Source organism: Meleagris gallopavo, chromosome 1 (genome assembly GCF_000146605.3).
Source record: "Meleagris gallopavo isolate NT-WF06-2002-E0010 breed Aviagen turkey brand Nicholas breeding stock chromosome 1, Turkey_5.1, whole genome shotgun sequence".
NCBI lineage: Eukaryota > Metazoa > Chordata > Aves > Galliformes > Phasianidae > Meleagris > Meleagris gallopavo.
The window spans coordinates 21,884,994-21,900,604 of record NC_015011.2 but is presented as its reverse complement, the minus strand read 5'-3'; the positions used below and the strand labels follow the sequence as shown (position 1 = coordinate 21,900,604).

The following is a 15,611-nucleotide window of genomic DNA, read 5'->3' as shown; positions in this document are numbered from 1 at the left end:
AAAGGAAGAAAAGCAAATACAGTGAGGAGGATTTTATTTCCAGACTCTGTAACCCTTCTCTAACATCAAATTGTTCTTTCACACATCACTACTAATTTTTAATACATATAGCAATAACAAAGATGCACATTACGCACTCTCCTGAAAAAATCAACATTACTCATCTAGTTTCACACCCCTAGTTAATTTTCCAAAGCATGCGTAAATCATATTGATAGCTTCTGTCTTACAACTGAATTTCATGGCCTTAATATTTACCAACAGAAGCTAAAAACTGATGTACAGAGGAAGAATCATCAATAAATCAATGATATATCAATACAACAGACTGATATTCACTACTGAATATTTATTTCACAGGTATTGACTTCAGCTTATTGTCAGTGTGTGTGTAGTGTAGACTATATAAATGAAACAGATCTGCCTGGACAGTAAATATTGATTTAACGCAGTTCTTTTCATACAGCCTTATCGAGTTGGTAGGTGCTTTAAAATGACATAGATGACCAAATCCCATCACAGTTGGAAAATTCCCATAATATTCTTCTCTTCCAGTACTTCAATTCCAGCACAGGAAGTAGAAGACAGCCAAAATACACTTGGATGTTCTCCATGTCACACACAAAAACATGGGTCTCTTAGGTGTGTGCCTCATTAATACTCAGGTGGCACCTGTGGTTTGGAGGGAGAGGACAAGGTCTTTCTTTTTGTGAAAGGGAGGATGTGGAGTAGGAGGAGTGTGAAATAAGGGTATAAAGGACAGGAGAGCACTCCAGTCTTTCCTTTTTCCTTCCAAAATAACTTCAAGAAGTTATTTTGTCTTCACATCTGTCCCTTAGCAGCTATCCTATACAGAGAGCTTCACAGCCTTCGCAAATCTCACTAAAGTCACAAGAATTTCTCATCTTATTCAGAAAATCTGTACGCAAAAAATCTTGGTAAGATCAGAATCAAAAATTACTTTCTGATCCTTTTAAACTTTATAACCATTACTCAAATAATTATCATAAATTAACATGGCCTCAAGTCGTGCCAGGGGAGATTCAGGTTGGGCATTACGAAAAACTCTGAAAGAACGGTCAGGCACTGGAACGGGCTGCTCAAGGGCATGGTGGAATCACTGTCGCTAGAGGTGCTCAAGAAACATTTAGATGTTGTACTGAGGGACATGGTTGAGTGGGAAATATTGCTGATAGGTGGACAGTTGGATGGGATGGTCTTGAAGGTCTTTTCCAATCTTGATGGTTCTGATTCTGTGATCAATATCCAAGCTAATTCCCATGCAGCCAGGGAGAACACAAAAACATCAAGCTTTGCAAGAATAAGTTGCAAACACATTCAGCTTTTAGCTTTACTTTGTTAAAGATCTTCATGATTTAGGAGTAGGAAAGAGACTAGCAGACTATGACTTGACAGAATGGTAGAAAAAAAGAGTCAGGCTTTCTATAAAGCAGTCTTAGAAGCCTTCATTCCTGTTAACAGGCATCATCCTTTGTATAATATTATGGGAGACTAACACTTAAACATTTTTCTGACAGCAAAATAAAGGGCACATGGAAGAACACTGTCTAAAAGAACATCAAAATTCTAATTGCCATCTGAAGACAAATACAAACAGAAAATATTCACTTTTCCAAAGATTCTCAGAAGTTGTTTATTTCTCAATTTTGACAACTCAAATAAAATCCCAATGTATTAGTCTCATGTTAATGTTGATGTTCATTAGCATGTGAAAACACAGCTCAAGGTCTGGACTAAAGGTTATGAACTATCAGTCCAGCATATTTTTGTGGCCAAGAAAAAATCCTGCACTAGAGTTTCTATGACCAGTAAATAAAACAATTAATTTTAAATGCAGGGAATTCTTGATGAGACTGAATAAAGGAAAAAGTACAATCCACTTAAAAAACATAACTATTTATGTTAAATTGAATGTTGATAGAAAGTCATTGGTAGAATATATTAAGGTTGCAACAATTTTATTCAGAAATTTCTAGGCTTCACTTGAAACATTTCTCAGTGTAGGGACTGATTTATATAAATAATACTTTATATATATATAAAACTTAGTGACATTTCTGTTTACTACAAATGTGTGCATAAAAAAATACATATATTCTGGGAAGTTTGTATCTCATAAGAGGCTTGGAATTAGCGATGAACATAGAGACTTGTAAATGGCTCCAGACAGAATACATATGAGAATAAATACGTTTTAATGAAATTTCATGGCAGTCTACTAACCTGAACAAGCACAAAGTAGCGCTTTTTCCACCGCTTCCACACCTTTTGTCCAAGAGCATACAAATATCTGGAAAGGAAATAATAAGGAGAATAGTTTTTTTCTATTAATACTAAGCATGATATTAGGAGGATGCAACACTTACAAGTGTATTCACCATACCTACCAAGATTCTTCTCATTGTTACATGACTGTGACAGCAATGTGATTTTTTGTGACTTTTTTTTTTCCTGTTTCACTCACAGTTAGCCTTTTAATAATAAAACCAAAATGCAGAAACAAATGATCTTCTGTGTAAGACTAACCTGCTCATCACTTACATTTTACCAATTGCCTATGAAAAATAGCTTGAAGTAGAATAATTTTAGTTCCACCAAAATATTGAATATTAGAAAAGTTAAGCTCCCCAGCAGTTTTTTGGTGCTTAGTTTCCATAGATTTCCCAGTGTTTCTCTAGTCTATGAGAAGCCTATCACAGTGTCAGCTTGAGAAAATGCTTAAATAAAATGTTAGCGAACAGGATTCTTATTTTTTCCAGAATAAGTTTCTAGTTTCCTAAACATACTATAAGAACTTGTAGATATTAAAAAAACAGTTCTCATTATCTTGGCAATTTCTAGGCTACAACAATACAACCAGGAACACTGAACAGTGGTAAGATAAAACCAAATATGCTGATACTGTTTGATGACAGAGGAAGCATGCAGATGCACCAAGTTTTATAGCACAATAATATATATTTTTTCTGCCATTATGGTCACGTTGCACTATTATTAATGAAAGCAAGGGGAAAAGGATGGGCAGTGGACTTGTTAGAAAGGGTCTATGAGTAGTAAAGACAAGCTGCTTAAAGGGATATGAGACATCTCTTCAGGCTGGCCAATCTCACTGAAGTGCATCTAGCACAACTAGGTGGGCAAAAGGCAGACTCATATTGTTATCAATGAACATCCTGTATTATGGAAAAGTTATGATGACCACAATTGGAGCTGGTTGGTGGGATGGTTGTGGGTGGACTGGTCTACTTTTGAAAGTCATTTGGAGCTCTGCTGACTTGAGATATTGAACTCAGTGTCAAAAAACAGAGCAATCAGCCAACTGCTTGCATGAGACACATGAGTAAGATGCAGGCAAAACCTGTTTTATATCTGTCCTGGGCATATAATCCAACACATTCTTCCCTGCTTTAGACACCACAGAGAAAGAACAAACTTTTATTTAACGTGAATGTTCAGCATAATGCTTCTCATTAACTATGGTGGTTTCTCAGGTTAATTAATGTCTTCCTCATTGCTGTGACACAGACATTTTGTCCTATGTAGTTTTCCTATAAGAAATACCAGACATGGTTCTGCAGTACAGGTAGAACTGTCACAAGTTACACCAAATTCATAATCATAAAAAAGAAAGGATACAAAAAGAAAACCCCACAAAAAAACCAACAAAACAATGTGCACTTATTATTCCTCCTATAAGCTGGAAGTGATTTCGTTTCCAGTTAAGATGTTAAATAACATCTTTCTTGGGAAACAAAGGACAGGAACAGTAACAACATTAATATGAGCTGTTCTTAGATAGGGTTAGGTAACGAAGAAAAGAGCGCTCATGACGCAAAGCTGGGATTTGGTACAGAAGTTCACAGTGTTATGGCACTTCATTTTGTAAATTATTATAAACTCACAGCTATAACCTTATGTTACTAATTCCTCTGCCAATGCCAGCTCTAGCAGGGACAGTATTTTCTGGTGAAGAAAGTTTCAATCATTTACAGGGGATATATCCAATGCCCATTTCAAGCGTACAAGCTCCTGAAATATCAGGAGACCAACACTTTAATTTAAATCTCAGGTTTATACCCAGAAGGAACCAAATTCCTAGACTCCTAAATCCTATTCGAGATTCTCTTTTTTACTAAATTAAATGGGAAACAAAGGACCTAAGAAAGCTGTTAAATTTGGACACCAATATCTAGGATCCGTAGAAACTGCAGTTCATGTATAGAAAAGTCTAGAAAAGGTAGTTCACAGAATTAAATTAAACTTAAGTGTCACAACTAGAGCAGAAAATGAAGAGGTTAACAGATTCAGAGGTAAACTAAGTCCCATATCTAAGTTTAAGAATATTTTAAGATGAGAAGTTGCATCTTTTTTCACAGGTCTCGGTTAAATATCACACAGCACAGCAGCCGCTCGTAGTCAAAAATGCAGGGAGTTGCAGCTTGCTATTTCTCTACCTGTATGAGTATCCATATTCACCTACAGTCTTGCTCACTTTCTCCAGCCAAAAGAGAATGCAAAAGATGCATAGCATTGTTTGTTCCGATTATTCTAAATACCCTCAGTGCCAGAGCAGAGCAGCTGCCATTTCTTTAGATGCTGTGTCTGTCTCTACATGCCACACCAAGAAGCAGCTGATACTCAGAAGTAGCCAATGGTGTATTCCTAAAAATTAATCACATAATTTGCTACAATTTTCCTGTCTTTAATTCATGTTATAAAGTTGGGACCATCAAAAATAGTTTTTTAATTACTACAGTTAAGCCATACACCAAGAAGAAAGACGTGGAGATGATTTTCCTCTATCTGAGCTCTAGGATAGTAATTGCTTATTACTAAAAGAAAATGTTTTTTGTTTTGTTTTTGTTTTGTTTTGTTAACAGACCATGTTTTTCAGCTTTTTCAATGAGTTAACTGACAAGATGTTGGAAAGGATGGTTTTCTGATGTCCATAGCAATATGTAAATACTTTCATTCTGTAAAAAAACCCAACACATTCATATTGTAATACGTACGTATACGTAACACCTATAATGGTATAAGCAAACATTAGAAAGTATACTGTTTGTATGTACATGCTTGGTTGTCTTACTTTTTCAATGTTCATATTACTCACACAGTTACCAGTAATTTAAGACCATTATATCTGCTTTTCTGCAGCACAGAGAAAATAGGACCTTATTTGTATATGTTGAGTCACGAATTGCTACACCAATGTAAAGGTTTTAAAACCATTTTTCAGACACTATTAATATTCAACCAAGTGTGCAAACCATGCGCTCACCTTCCAAAGACTTACGCTGTAGAAAACAATCCTACAGTTTTTGTTTTTTGAACATGATTTAATATTGCCTTCTTTCGTGTCCCTCACTCACAAATCAAAAAGTAACATTCTGATTAAGACGCAGATTTATCTGATCATACTTCACAGTACTTGCACTACCACAGAAAATAAGTGTCTAATATTTAAAGTTCATATTTTCTGGGAAATAAAAAACCAATACTGTTGCTACAGCCAAAGACACTTGGATAACAATGTTTTCTATGCCAACTTCTCTCTGTCAGTATCACTTGTTACTCAGGAAGTAGAATAGGTAAAATCAAACAGAACAATCTCTGAACAGAACACATTTTCTTATCAAAATCTGACCATCTTAAATATGTAAGAGTTGAATATTTTTCAAAGTGCATTTCCTTGTGTTCCAAAAATTCAAAACCACGTCACTAAATATTATCATTCAGTTTCAATTAAGTGGTGGCGTAGACAGGAAAGAAGACGGCAGCTTATTTGCTCTACGCCCACACTGAAAGAGTGCAGGGTTTTACTTTCTGATGAAAAAATCAGCGCTAATGAAAAGCTGAAAAACATAATTGAGTGTGGAATACTGGAGCTATTCACTGCTGGAGAAACGAGAAAGGACTTATTACTTCTACAGAGATCATTTTTAGACGAGCCTTTTTATTCCAAGGAATGAAGCAATCTATCTACATCTTGAATGATAAATTCTCTACCTGTAAAAAGCTTCATTTATCACAAACAATGAAAAAAATATAGAAAGAAAAATCAATAAGCGTAGCAGTTTAGTCCAGCAAAGGCCTTTCTTAAAGAGAAACCTCAGTCAAGGTTGAAAGAGCAATTAATGCAGTCTCAAAAATCTGGGCCATTCTGATAGAGTTCGGTTAACATGTGGCAGAAGTAATCATCCACTTGTGAAAATGATTTTCAGTTCATTCTCAAACACCTTTCAGACACTCATGATCCCATTTAGCTGACAACAATACAGGCTATCTGTGGGCATCATTGCATTCAATGTGAGAACCAATGGGGACCAAATGCCCACAGGCACTTTCAGTCATCCCTGCACGCCTGCATAAAAGGAATCTTCCTTGCACCGCATTCCTTCTTTTATTTAACCCCACAAGATTAAGCCATTTTTTGCCTTCAGTTGAGGACGAGAGAGAAAACTGATTCAAGACAACAATATGACCCGGGTCATAAGAAACCTAGCAGTAAACATTCTCGGATTCATTTTAGTACCTTCTGTGCTCTTGAGAAAGAGAACTAAATAAGCCTTCAACAGATAGAATGAAAAAAAATCAGCCTAAACTTCTATTGTAATTATGATTGCTAAGGATATAGAAAACTTGAAGAATGTCAAGTAATACAAACACCCCAACCACAGCAAACAGTTCCATTTATTCCAATGAGCAAGATACTCATAATATGAATAGAAAAATGAGCCTTTTTTTTTTCTTTCCTCCTAAACAACTTCTCTCTTACAGTATAAATGGATATAGATATGCTGGAAAATCAGATATCCCTAGATTCTTTAACAGTGATAACTCAATGCACTCTAAAGAGCTTCAGCATTTGTAAATATGCATACCAGTACTTAAGGAGCCTGCAAAGTAACTGCAATGGCAACTTGAGAATTACTGATCCGGTTCATGTCATATCATGAAATATGTTTGGTATGAAAAGGGAGAATGTTTATCAAGACAAAAAAATATCCTTTAGCCTTGAGAGAATTCCAGGTAACAAAAGAATGATACTGTTCAAACACAATGCAGGAAGTGCTCTAATTCTGCAGTAATATAATTGTAATGTAAACAGGAATACAGCACAACTGCGGGACACCCACTCTCTGTATTTTTTTTTAATGAGGTTTCCTTTTGAGCAGAGCTATCCTGATCCCAGGGACCAAATAACAGTGGTTGCAACATATGTGGGGCAGCCCTGGGGCTCATCTCTTGGTTTAATTTACTCTAAAAAGATTGCAGTTTATGAACACAAAGTGCTCCATGTTTCTCCAGGGTAAGAGGAAACAAGTAAGAGATTGGTTTTAAAAGTGACAAACTGAATTTAGATTCTTCTAGTAGGTGCACTAGAAAAAAGTTTCAATTGCACTTCGCTCCCTTTAGCATCTGGTTGTGTTGTATCAGAAGTTGTTTAAATTGCCAGGTCTTTAATCAACTCATCCTGAGCATCCAAAAGCATCTGGGCATCCAGCCCGGACACCTCTCCATCTCACTGCAAGTACATAACACTGCAATTAGATAGAAAAAATGGTGACCTTTTTTTGCAGACAGGCAGTGATATTATTTATGATCTAAATGGCTAAGGACCTGCTAATATGAAAAATCTACTTTTGTTGCTAGGTCATATACTGCCACTGATGGAATCAGTTAAAACACCCTGGTTCAGTGTCACACTGGTATAAAAAAAAAAAAAAATCAATGAACTAAGCTGCCAACTGATGCAATTCCAATTCTGGCGACTCTGTGTTGAAAGTAGTCCACTTTTGGCAAGAGAGGCCACTAAAAGAAGAGAACTCTTTTAGGAACGTTACTTGGTTTTGATTATCTCTGGCTAGTTACGCATTTCATTCCACTGTCTAGAAAGCTTTACTTCTGAATTGATATAACCTTAATTTCTTAAAGAACACAGACCTCATCAGAGCTAATCCAAAATATCAGCAATTGTCTTTTCATAACATTTGTTGTGATCGTCACTAGTAGGCATCTTAAAATCTGAAAACAGATGATATGAATAAGAATTTCTGTATCTACAAGTCATGAAAAAGTAGATAACTGACATTCACTGAATTCTGAAATACTTCTGTGTCTATCAGAACATACTTGCAAATGCTTGTTTGCAATCTGACAAAAGTTCTCATTGTAAAGCTCAGTTCAGAATAGCATATATCACTTCGCACTTGAGTCAGTTCTGTGAGTTAAAGCTTCTGTGGATGCAATGACAAAGACTACTCTGATTGCCAGCATTTCAAAATGCTTGGTAAACTTGGTAGAATAAATTTCATTCCAGCACTACAGCAAGTCCAGCAAGAAAAGTCATAGAGTGAAATTATAACAATGGGGGGAAAATACAGTTACCTTTTTGGAATTTGTACACAATCATTGAAATAGCAGAGTCTCCCATCTTTGCAAAAATATAAAGCTACTACTAAACTGTAGGTAAAATGTATTTCTCAAAGGCTGGGTAAGTTTAAAATGGAATCGAGGATTATGTCTACAAATATACACATATAGTCCTGTGAATAAATAGTTTCTTTGCCCTTGACCAATTAGGTTCAGCTTTTCATGAAGCCACTCTCATATGCTCTGCGAACCAAAAAAATAGTGTGTTTTTAAACTTAATAAATTTAAGTTGGATTTTGTATGACAACTCAACATTGGTATTAGGGAAGCCCACAGAGTGCTCAAAACTGTCTCTGATCTCAGCATATATATATATATATATATATATATAAAACATAAATTCTAAGGGCCTATTCATACTGATACTCCTTATGAATGAAACATGTATCTGTAATTTGACCATCTACGTATTATGCTATTAAATGCCCAACTTCATTGGTTTCCCATTTAATTGGGAGCTATGTGATTTTCTTCTGAATTACAAGTTTGACACTTCAACCCCTCCCTTATGTAAAACTCCTTTTTAATCTACCAGACTCCACATAAACACTGGAACCACTTGTTTCCATCCAAAACAAAAGCAGAAAAGAAAAACAACAAATGATGCTGCCTGTATTGGTAGATAGTGACTGCCTCCATTGCATCTCTAGCAACTCTAAGGAATATAGGAATAGTGCCAGACATTAATTTCCATTTTTACAAAGCAAAGCAACAGTTATGGCTTGTTTCCATGAACTCAAATTAGTTAGATTTCATTGTGCATTTAATGCATTCCTGGAAGGGTTTGTGAATGAGAAACGCACTCAATTCATGCAAAGAATCCACATCAGGCTCAGAGTCCTTGCCCTGCAGGTAGATGGAGTATGGAAAAGAACAGAGAGAGAACACTCTTACACACTTCCATCAGCTGCTGCTGGCTACAGTAGATACTGAATTAGATGTACATTTGTTCCTACATCACAAGGCCAATCTAACATTCTGATAAGAGATATTTTGCCCTGGAAAACTTGTCAGCATAGAATGGCCACTGTAGGTGATCCTTGTAATACAAGAGTCAGAAAAGTACTTTTAATGCTCCTGACTGCCTTTTAATGACAATTCATGAGAGAAAACAAGGAAGAACACTTTTGTAGCACGACTACATTAGTTCTCTTAAAACTTCCATTTTAAGAAACTTTCTTACAGGCAATACATAATTGTACAATTTTAAAGATGCCAAAGAAGCAAAAGAACTTCTGATTCCACATTCTTTATGTTCTTTTTAAGAAATTTAACTGTGAAAGACATAAGCATGGTTACCTAAAGCACATTTAAGCTTGTATGTTATTCCCAATGATATGCAGAAGGAAGCAGTAACTGGATGCAAGCATGCAGTTGTATATCCCCAGAATTTTCTCCTACCTCATGCTATTAGCGCCTCAGCAGTTTCTCTGTCTTAGAAACAGTGTCTCCATATTTTACCACTTGTTAATGGATTTTTGTTTCAGTTCCCAGTTTCCTCAACTCAGCTAAACTTTCAAAATCTACATGTAGTAGCAGAATCCTGCATTTCAACCACATGTACCTAGAGGCAGATCTTTCTGTTTGCTCTGAAACTGTCACCTGTGAGTATCATTTAGGGACTGTTGAGGCACTGGAAGAATACACCAATTCACACTAGGACCATTATCACGTTTGGGTGTTTATCCTCAGAAATATCACACATAAACATTCTAAGACTGAATTCTGCAGGAGTTATTCCAAGAAACATTAGAAATGCACAACTAGAAATATACCGCCCTTAAGAAACTTTAGCGTCCACTCATGGAAATCAATATTTTAAAATTGGATTGAGATAACTAGGAAGAAAACTAAAACCCTGAAGAAATGTTGAAATGGTACCATTAATACCTTGAAAATGGCTTTGTCCTGGGTGTTTGCAAGACCAGAACAAGTAATGTACAAGAAAACTTGTTACAAGCTTGTACTCCAGACCCCTCACCAGCTTCACTGCCCTTCTCTGGACATGCTCCAGGATCTCAGTGTCTTTCTTGTAGCGAGGAGCTTAAAACTGAATACTGTACTCCAGGTGCAGCCTCATTAGTGCTGAGTACGGTGGGATGATCACTTCCTTGTTCCTGCTGGCAACAGTATTTCTGATGCAAGCCAGGATGCCACTGGCCTTCTTGGCCACCTGGGCACACTGCTGGCTTATGTTCAACTGAGTGTCAATCGATACCTCCAGGCCATTTCCTCTACATATTCTTCCAGCCTTCTGCCCCAAGCCTGTAGAGTTGCTTGGGATTGCTGTGGCCAAAGTGCAGGACCTGGCACTTACAATTGTTGAACTTTGTCCTATTGGCCTCAGGTCAGCTACCCAGCCTGCCCAGATCCCTCTGTATGGCCTTCCTACTCCCAAGCAGATCAACACTTCATGCAAACTTGGTGTTAAATAAAAGCATTCAAACGTACTGTCCTTGCACTAGAGTTATTAAACTGCAGCTTTTTGCAATTGGACCTGTGGGAGTAACTCTGAAGAATACAGAATTTAGCACTTGTGAGGAAGCATGTGAGCCATCTATTGCAGTCAGCCCATTTCTGCTGCAGAGGACTGTTCTGTCCAACAACTGTCTCCCAAAAACAGCAGTCCTAAAGTGATATTCAACTGTAACACTGTTGATATATAAAAATTAAAAAAAAAAAAGATAACAACAAAAAAAAACAACCCCAAACTTTCTTCTCAAACTGACCATGTGTACGCATAGAGAAAAATATTTCCACTTTGAGCTGCTAAGAAGCTACAAGTGGCAATTTCTACAATTAACATGCAATTATTTTCTCTGTATCGGCTAGGAAAATACACACTTCTCTAAATTATAAAAGCTTTCACAAACCAACATAAACAATCAAAAGTGAGATCCACGCAGATGAATCACATTCCCGTCTTCTCCCTTATTTTAACCATGCTGCCCTCCTGTGGATGTCAAGGTATGTATGATGCAATGCCTCAGTCTATGAAAATCTATTTCACCTTGATCCCTGCTACCTGCATTGTGACTAACCTGAACAGGAAAGAAAACGCAAGGGCGAAACCATAACAAGAGGTTAAATTAAACTTCAGAGCAAGGACTGTAAAACTTGTATTTGAGCTTCAAAATGGGTATTTGAAGTAAGTAAAATGTCTTATTATTCCACAAGTCATGTATGTATGGGAGCACGGAGTCATACATATTAATAATAAATTTACTCTCAAATTAGGCTGAGAACATTCACTGCATAAAGACACGTTATTTTATCTCTGTCAATAGAATTAAACACATATCTTATAAAGACTATCCAGCAACTAAGAAGGGATAGAAATTATATGCAAAAGTCACAGTACTTGGAAAAATGAGAATGTGCAAAACTGGTAAAAGTTTAATTTTTTTTAATTTTTTTTTCCTGGTATAGAGATATCAAATACACTGTGAGGAATTATGCTTTTCAAAAATACATTATGCCTTTAAAAACATAATAAAATGGTTTTGAATAGAAGAATCTAAAACTATTCAAAGAAACTGTCTCACGGAAGAAAAAAAATCATTTTTGATCAATTACATTTCCACAGCAGCTCTTTTAAAGCAAGCTCTGTTACTACTTCACTGGACATTAACATTACATACTAAAACATTTATATAATTTGAACTCATTCATACTCTGTTAGAATTATCAGCATTATCAAATTACAGATTTCAAAAATGGGTACAGATTAGATAACAAAACCACAGAAGTACAATAGCTGCAGTGACACAGAACAGCTGTTTTTCTTGTACAATTAAATTTATAAATTTTGAAACAAATTACAATTAAAGTCTTAATGATAAGGAATGTTTAAAACATACTTCTCTTTCTAAAGAAATATTAAAATTTCTAAAATCTACAAAAAGCGATGCTATGCTGTTTTTAAAAATCCAATGTTATTAAGAAAATACCTTTTTTCAGAAACATTTTTGCCTTTAACATAGGGTTAAAACTGTGAAAAGTGCTAAAGTTTAAAACAAGATATCGCATGTCAAAACGTTATACATTATTGAAATGACTGAAATAAATAAAAATCTTGGGAAAGAAAAAAAATGGTAAGAAAGTATTTTGCAGAAGACATTTAGTATAGTCATGTGTTATTTTGTTCCAATTAGAGAAGATGCTAACACGCCATATCAATAAAAAACAATTGACTTAAGTAGTGGGGCTAATTAAATGAAACAAGATAATTAAATGCTTCTCAATGTATAATAAAAAGTGATGGCTGAAAGTGTTCCATAATATTGTCTTTTTGTTTTCCTATTATCTGCTTTTCTGCAGAGTTATAGTCAGTGTGCCTATCTGCATAAAAGATAGATAGTGTCCAGATGTTAATGTGTTGGTGGCAGGAATCAGGTGTTCAATTAAAATTTATTCAGTGTGCAACGAAAAAACCCAAGCCTTCCATTAGGTAGAACACATACAGCTCAATTAAAAATGAATGCAGCACTTGAGACTAAATTGTACACTCACATTCAATAATGGTAATGAAATTCCACATGACACATGATTACTTTATTAACTTAGTCACAATAGTAATCTAAGAATCAGTGTTATTTTCTGTTTTAGTAATGGTAAAGCATAATTTATGCAATTTTTGCTTTCTCTCTTACAATACCTCTTTTTTTTGTGTGTGTAAGTAGTGAATGAAATAAAATCAACTGTAATATTTTTAGATGTCTTATTCAATCATAGTTCTCCGCTAATTTAAATATATTAATACCAACAAACTTAGTACAAGTGAACAAGTCCAACTTCATTTGAGTGCATTCTTTATTCAGAATTTTTTTCTAAATGGCTTGACAGAAAGATCCTTAAAATGACATCTCATGACCTTGTAACGTACTGTTGGTTACCAGCCTACTGTCCTTAACCTAAAAGGAATTATTCTTTAGTCTAAGCGCAATGGAAATTAGCTTGCTTTTCAAAGCTAAGACTTAGAAGCAGGTGAAATGGGTGAGGGCCACAAACATCCAGTTTTAGAAGAGACTGGCCCTCAGGTGTGCAGCTTGAACACATCCTTGAGTAGAGCTCTCCATGCCAGCACTAGCACGAACTTCATTGCATTGGCTTCTACTTGTCAGTGGCATGGTGGCAGTCCACTTAATTTTTTTTTTTAAACTTAAAATGATATAAAATTTAAGTAAAGTCTCAGAGAAAATCACAAATGGATCAACCCTTGGTAAAGGTATTAATTTCTAAGCCACTGATTTAGCGAACAAGGACTATCATAGCTTCATACTAAGGGTTCTGTTCAATTCCCTCACCAGAACCATAAAGCTTTACATCTTTGGAAAAAACTTTGAAAAGAAGCAGATGGCAGTTTTGGGCTGGCAGTCTTCTAATCCTATCAGAGGAATTCTCCATCTGGTAAAGGAAGAGAAGTTGCTCTGACTCCAGTGGAGACTTTGCAGTGGAAGTCAAACCTACACCAACCAGAACACTTCCCCTGCCAATCTGTCCCCAGTTTACTAAAAGCATAAAAGCAGCACGAAAAAATAATCTGACAGGTATTTAATGACAGGTCCTGCTCCAAAGGCAAGCCGTAAACAAGATTTCACATACCACTTCACACGCATTTTTCACTTACCTTCTCTTCATCACTTATGCATGAAGCAGAAAAAAATGCCTTATATTATGAAAAAGAAAGCAGTACTGCATCACTCAACAGATAAAAAAATAATTTAGGATTAGATTGTATTATAACAGGTTTGTGACAGTAAGTACACTAAAAGATTCTTTGCAGTGCAGAAATACTGGAGAATACAAATATTTTCATTTCATTTTCCTTCATTATTGAAAGGAAAAGCCTCAGAGTGGGCTAATTGTGCCTGGACACTTTCCTGTACTAAGTAGTGCAAGATGGAGCCAGAGACCCTGGCAAAATGGCATGGTGTGGAACTGCTGAAGCAATTGTACTGATATTTAATAGGATGTGGACTATTTCAAGGGAGCTAGCTGTGATAAATACATTATTTGGACAAAATAATGATAGAGTGGTGCCACGGACACTCTGTTACTAGGTCAGAAACAAACGCAATACTGTATCAGAGGTGCACTGAAAAAGAGGGTGGCCTGAAGGTTGAAAGAAATTATCTTCCACCACTGCTTTGCCCCAGTCAGGCCACATCTGGAGTACTTTGTCCAGTTCAGTAAACTGCTCCTCAGTTCAAGAAAGGCAAGGGATTTCCAAAGAGAGTCCAGCAGAGTGCCACAAACATGACGGGGGCTTGAAGAACCTCCCTTATGAGGAAAGGTTGAGAAACATGGGGCTGTTCAGCCTGGAGAAGACTGAGAGGAGAACTTACCAGCACTTATAAATACCTAATGAATGGGGCCAAGTTCTTTTTAGCAGTGCCTCTGGCACAACAAGAGTTAACGGGCACAAACTGGAACACAGGAAGTTCAATACAAACATGAAGAAGCACAGGCTGCTCAGAGAGGTTGTGGAGCCTCCTTCTCTGGAGATATTCAAGACTAGCCTGGACACTTTCCTATGCAAACTACTGCAGGGAATCTGCTTTAGCGGTGTGTTGGACCACAGGTATCTGCCAATCCCTATAATTCTGTGCTTCCATAATCACTGAAATTATACTATAGTAGGGAAATAAACACATTACAATTGATTTTTTAAAAGGTTTACCTTTAAGTATCATGAACCCCAATACAAGACAAAAATTAGGAGAATGTTATCTTCATGCAAATAACAGATGGACAATGCAAGTGACAGAAGGACATGACAGAGGCAGGTGGCATGCCCCTACCCCTGCAGTTAGTAGTACTGGCACTCTGCGGAGAAACAATGCCCGGCCGTGCCAGACCGTATGTAATGTCAGTGTATGTCAGGTGGAAAGAACTCTCTTAAATTCTATGTCACAGAGTAGTGTGTGATACCAAGAAGTAAATCAGACCACCGGGTAAGAAAGGCTAATAAGTAACTGCATCTCTCACCTGACATGTGCCATGCTGATCTGTAGTAGAATGCAGGTGTATAAAAATAATCTAAGGTCATTATTCCAATCATTTTCAATGATATTTGGTACTGCAGTCTGGAAAAATAGTTATATTGTTTAGACAACAGTTTTGTAGAATAACCTTACAAATACCACAGCCAG

At 36.3% G+C, this 15,611-nt stretch overlaps 1 protein-coding gene across 9 annotated transcripts in view; it reads right to left on the bottom strand.

Moving 5' to 3' along the window:
• Window positions 1-15,611, bottom strand: part of CADPS2 (calcium dependent secretion activator 2) — a 239,584-nt gene that overhangs the window by 116,049 nt on the left and 107,924 nt on the right. For all 9 annotated transcript variants that reach the window (XM_031553158.1, XM_031553160.1, XM_031553159.1 and 6 more), the window contains exon 8: window positions 2,245-2,311. In XM_031553158.1, the coding sequence (XP_031409018.1) occupies window positions 2,245-2,311 (67 nt within the window). The remainder of the gene's footprint in view (window positions 1-2,244; window positions 2,312-15,611) is intronic.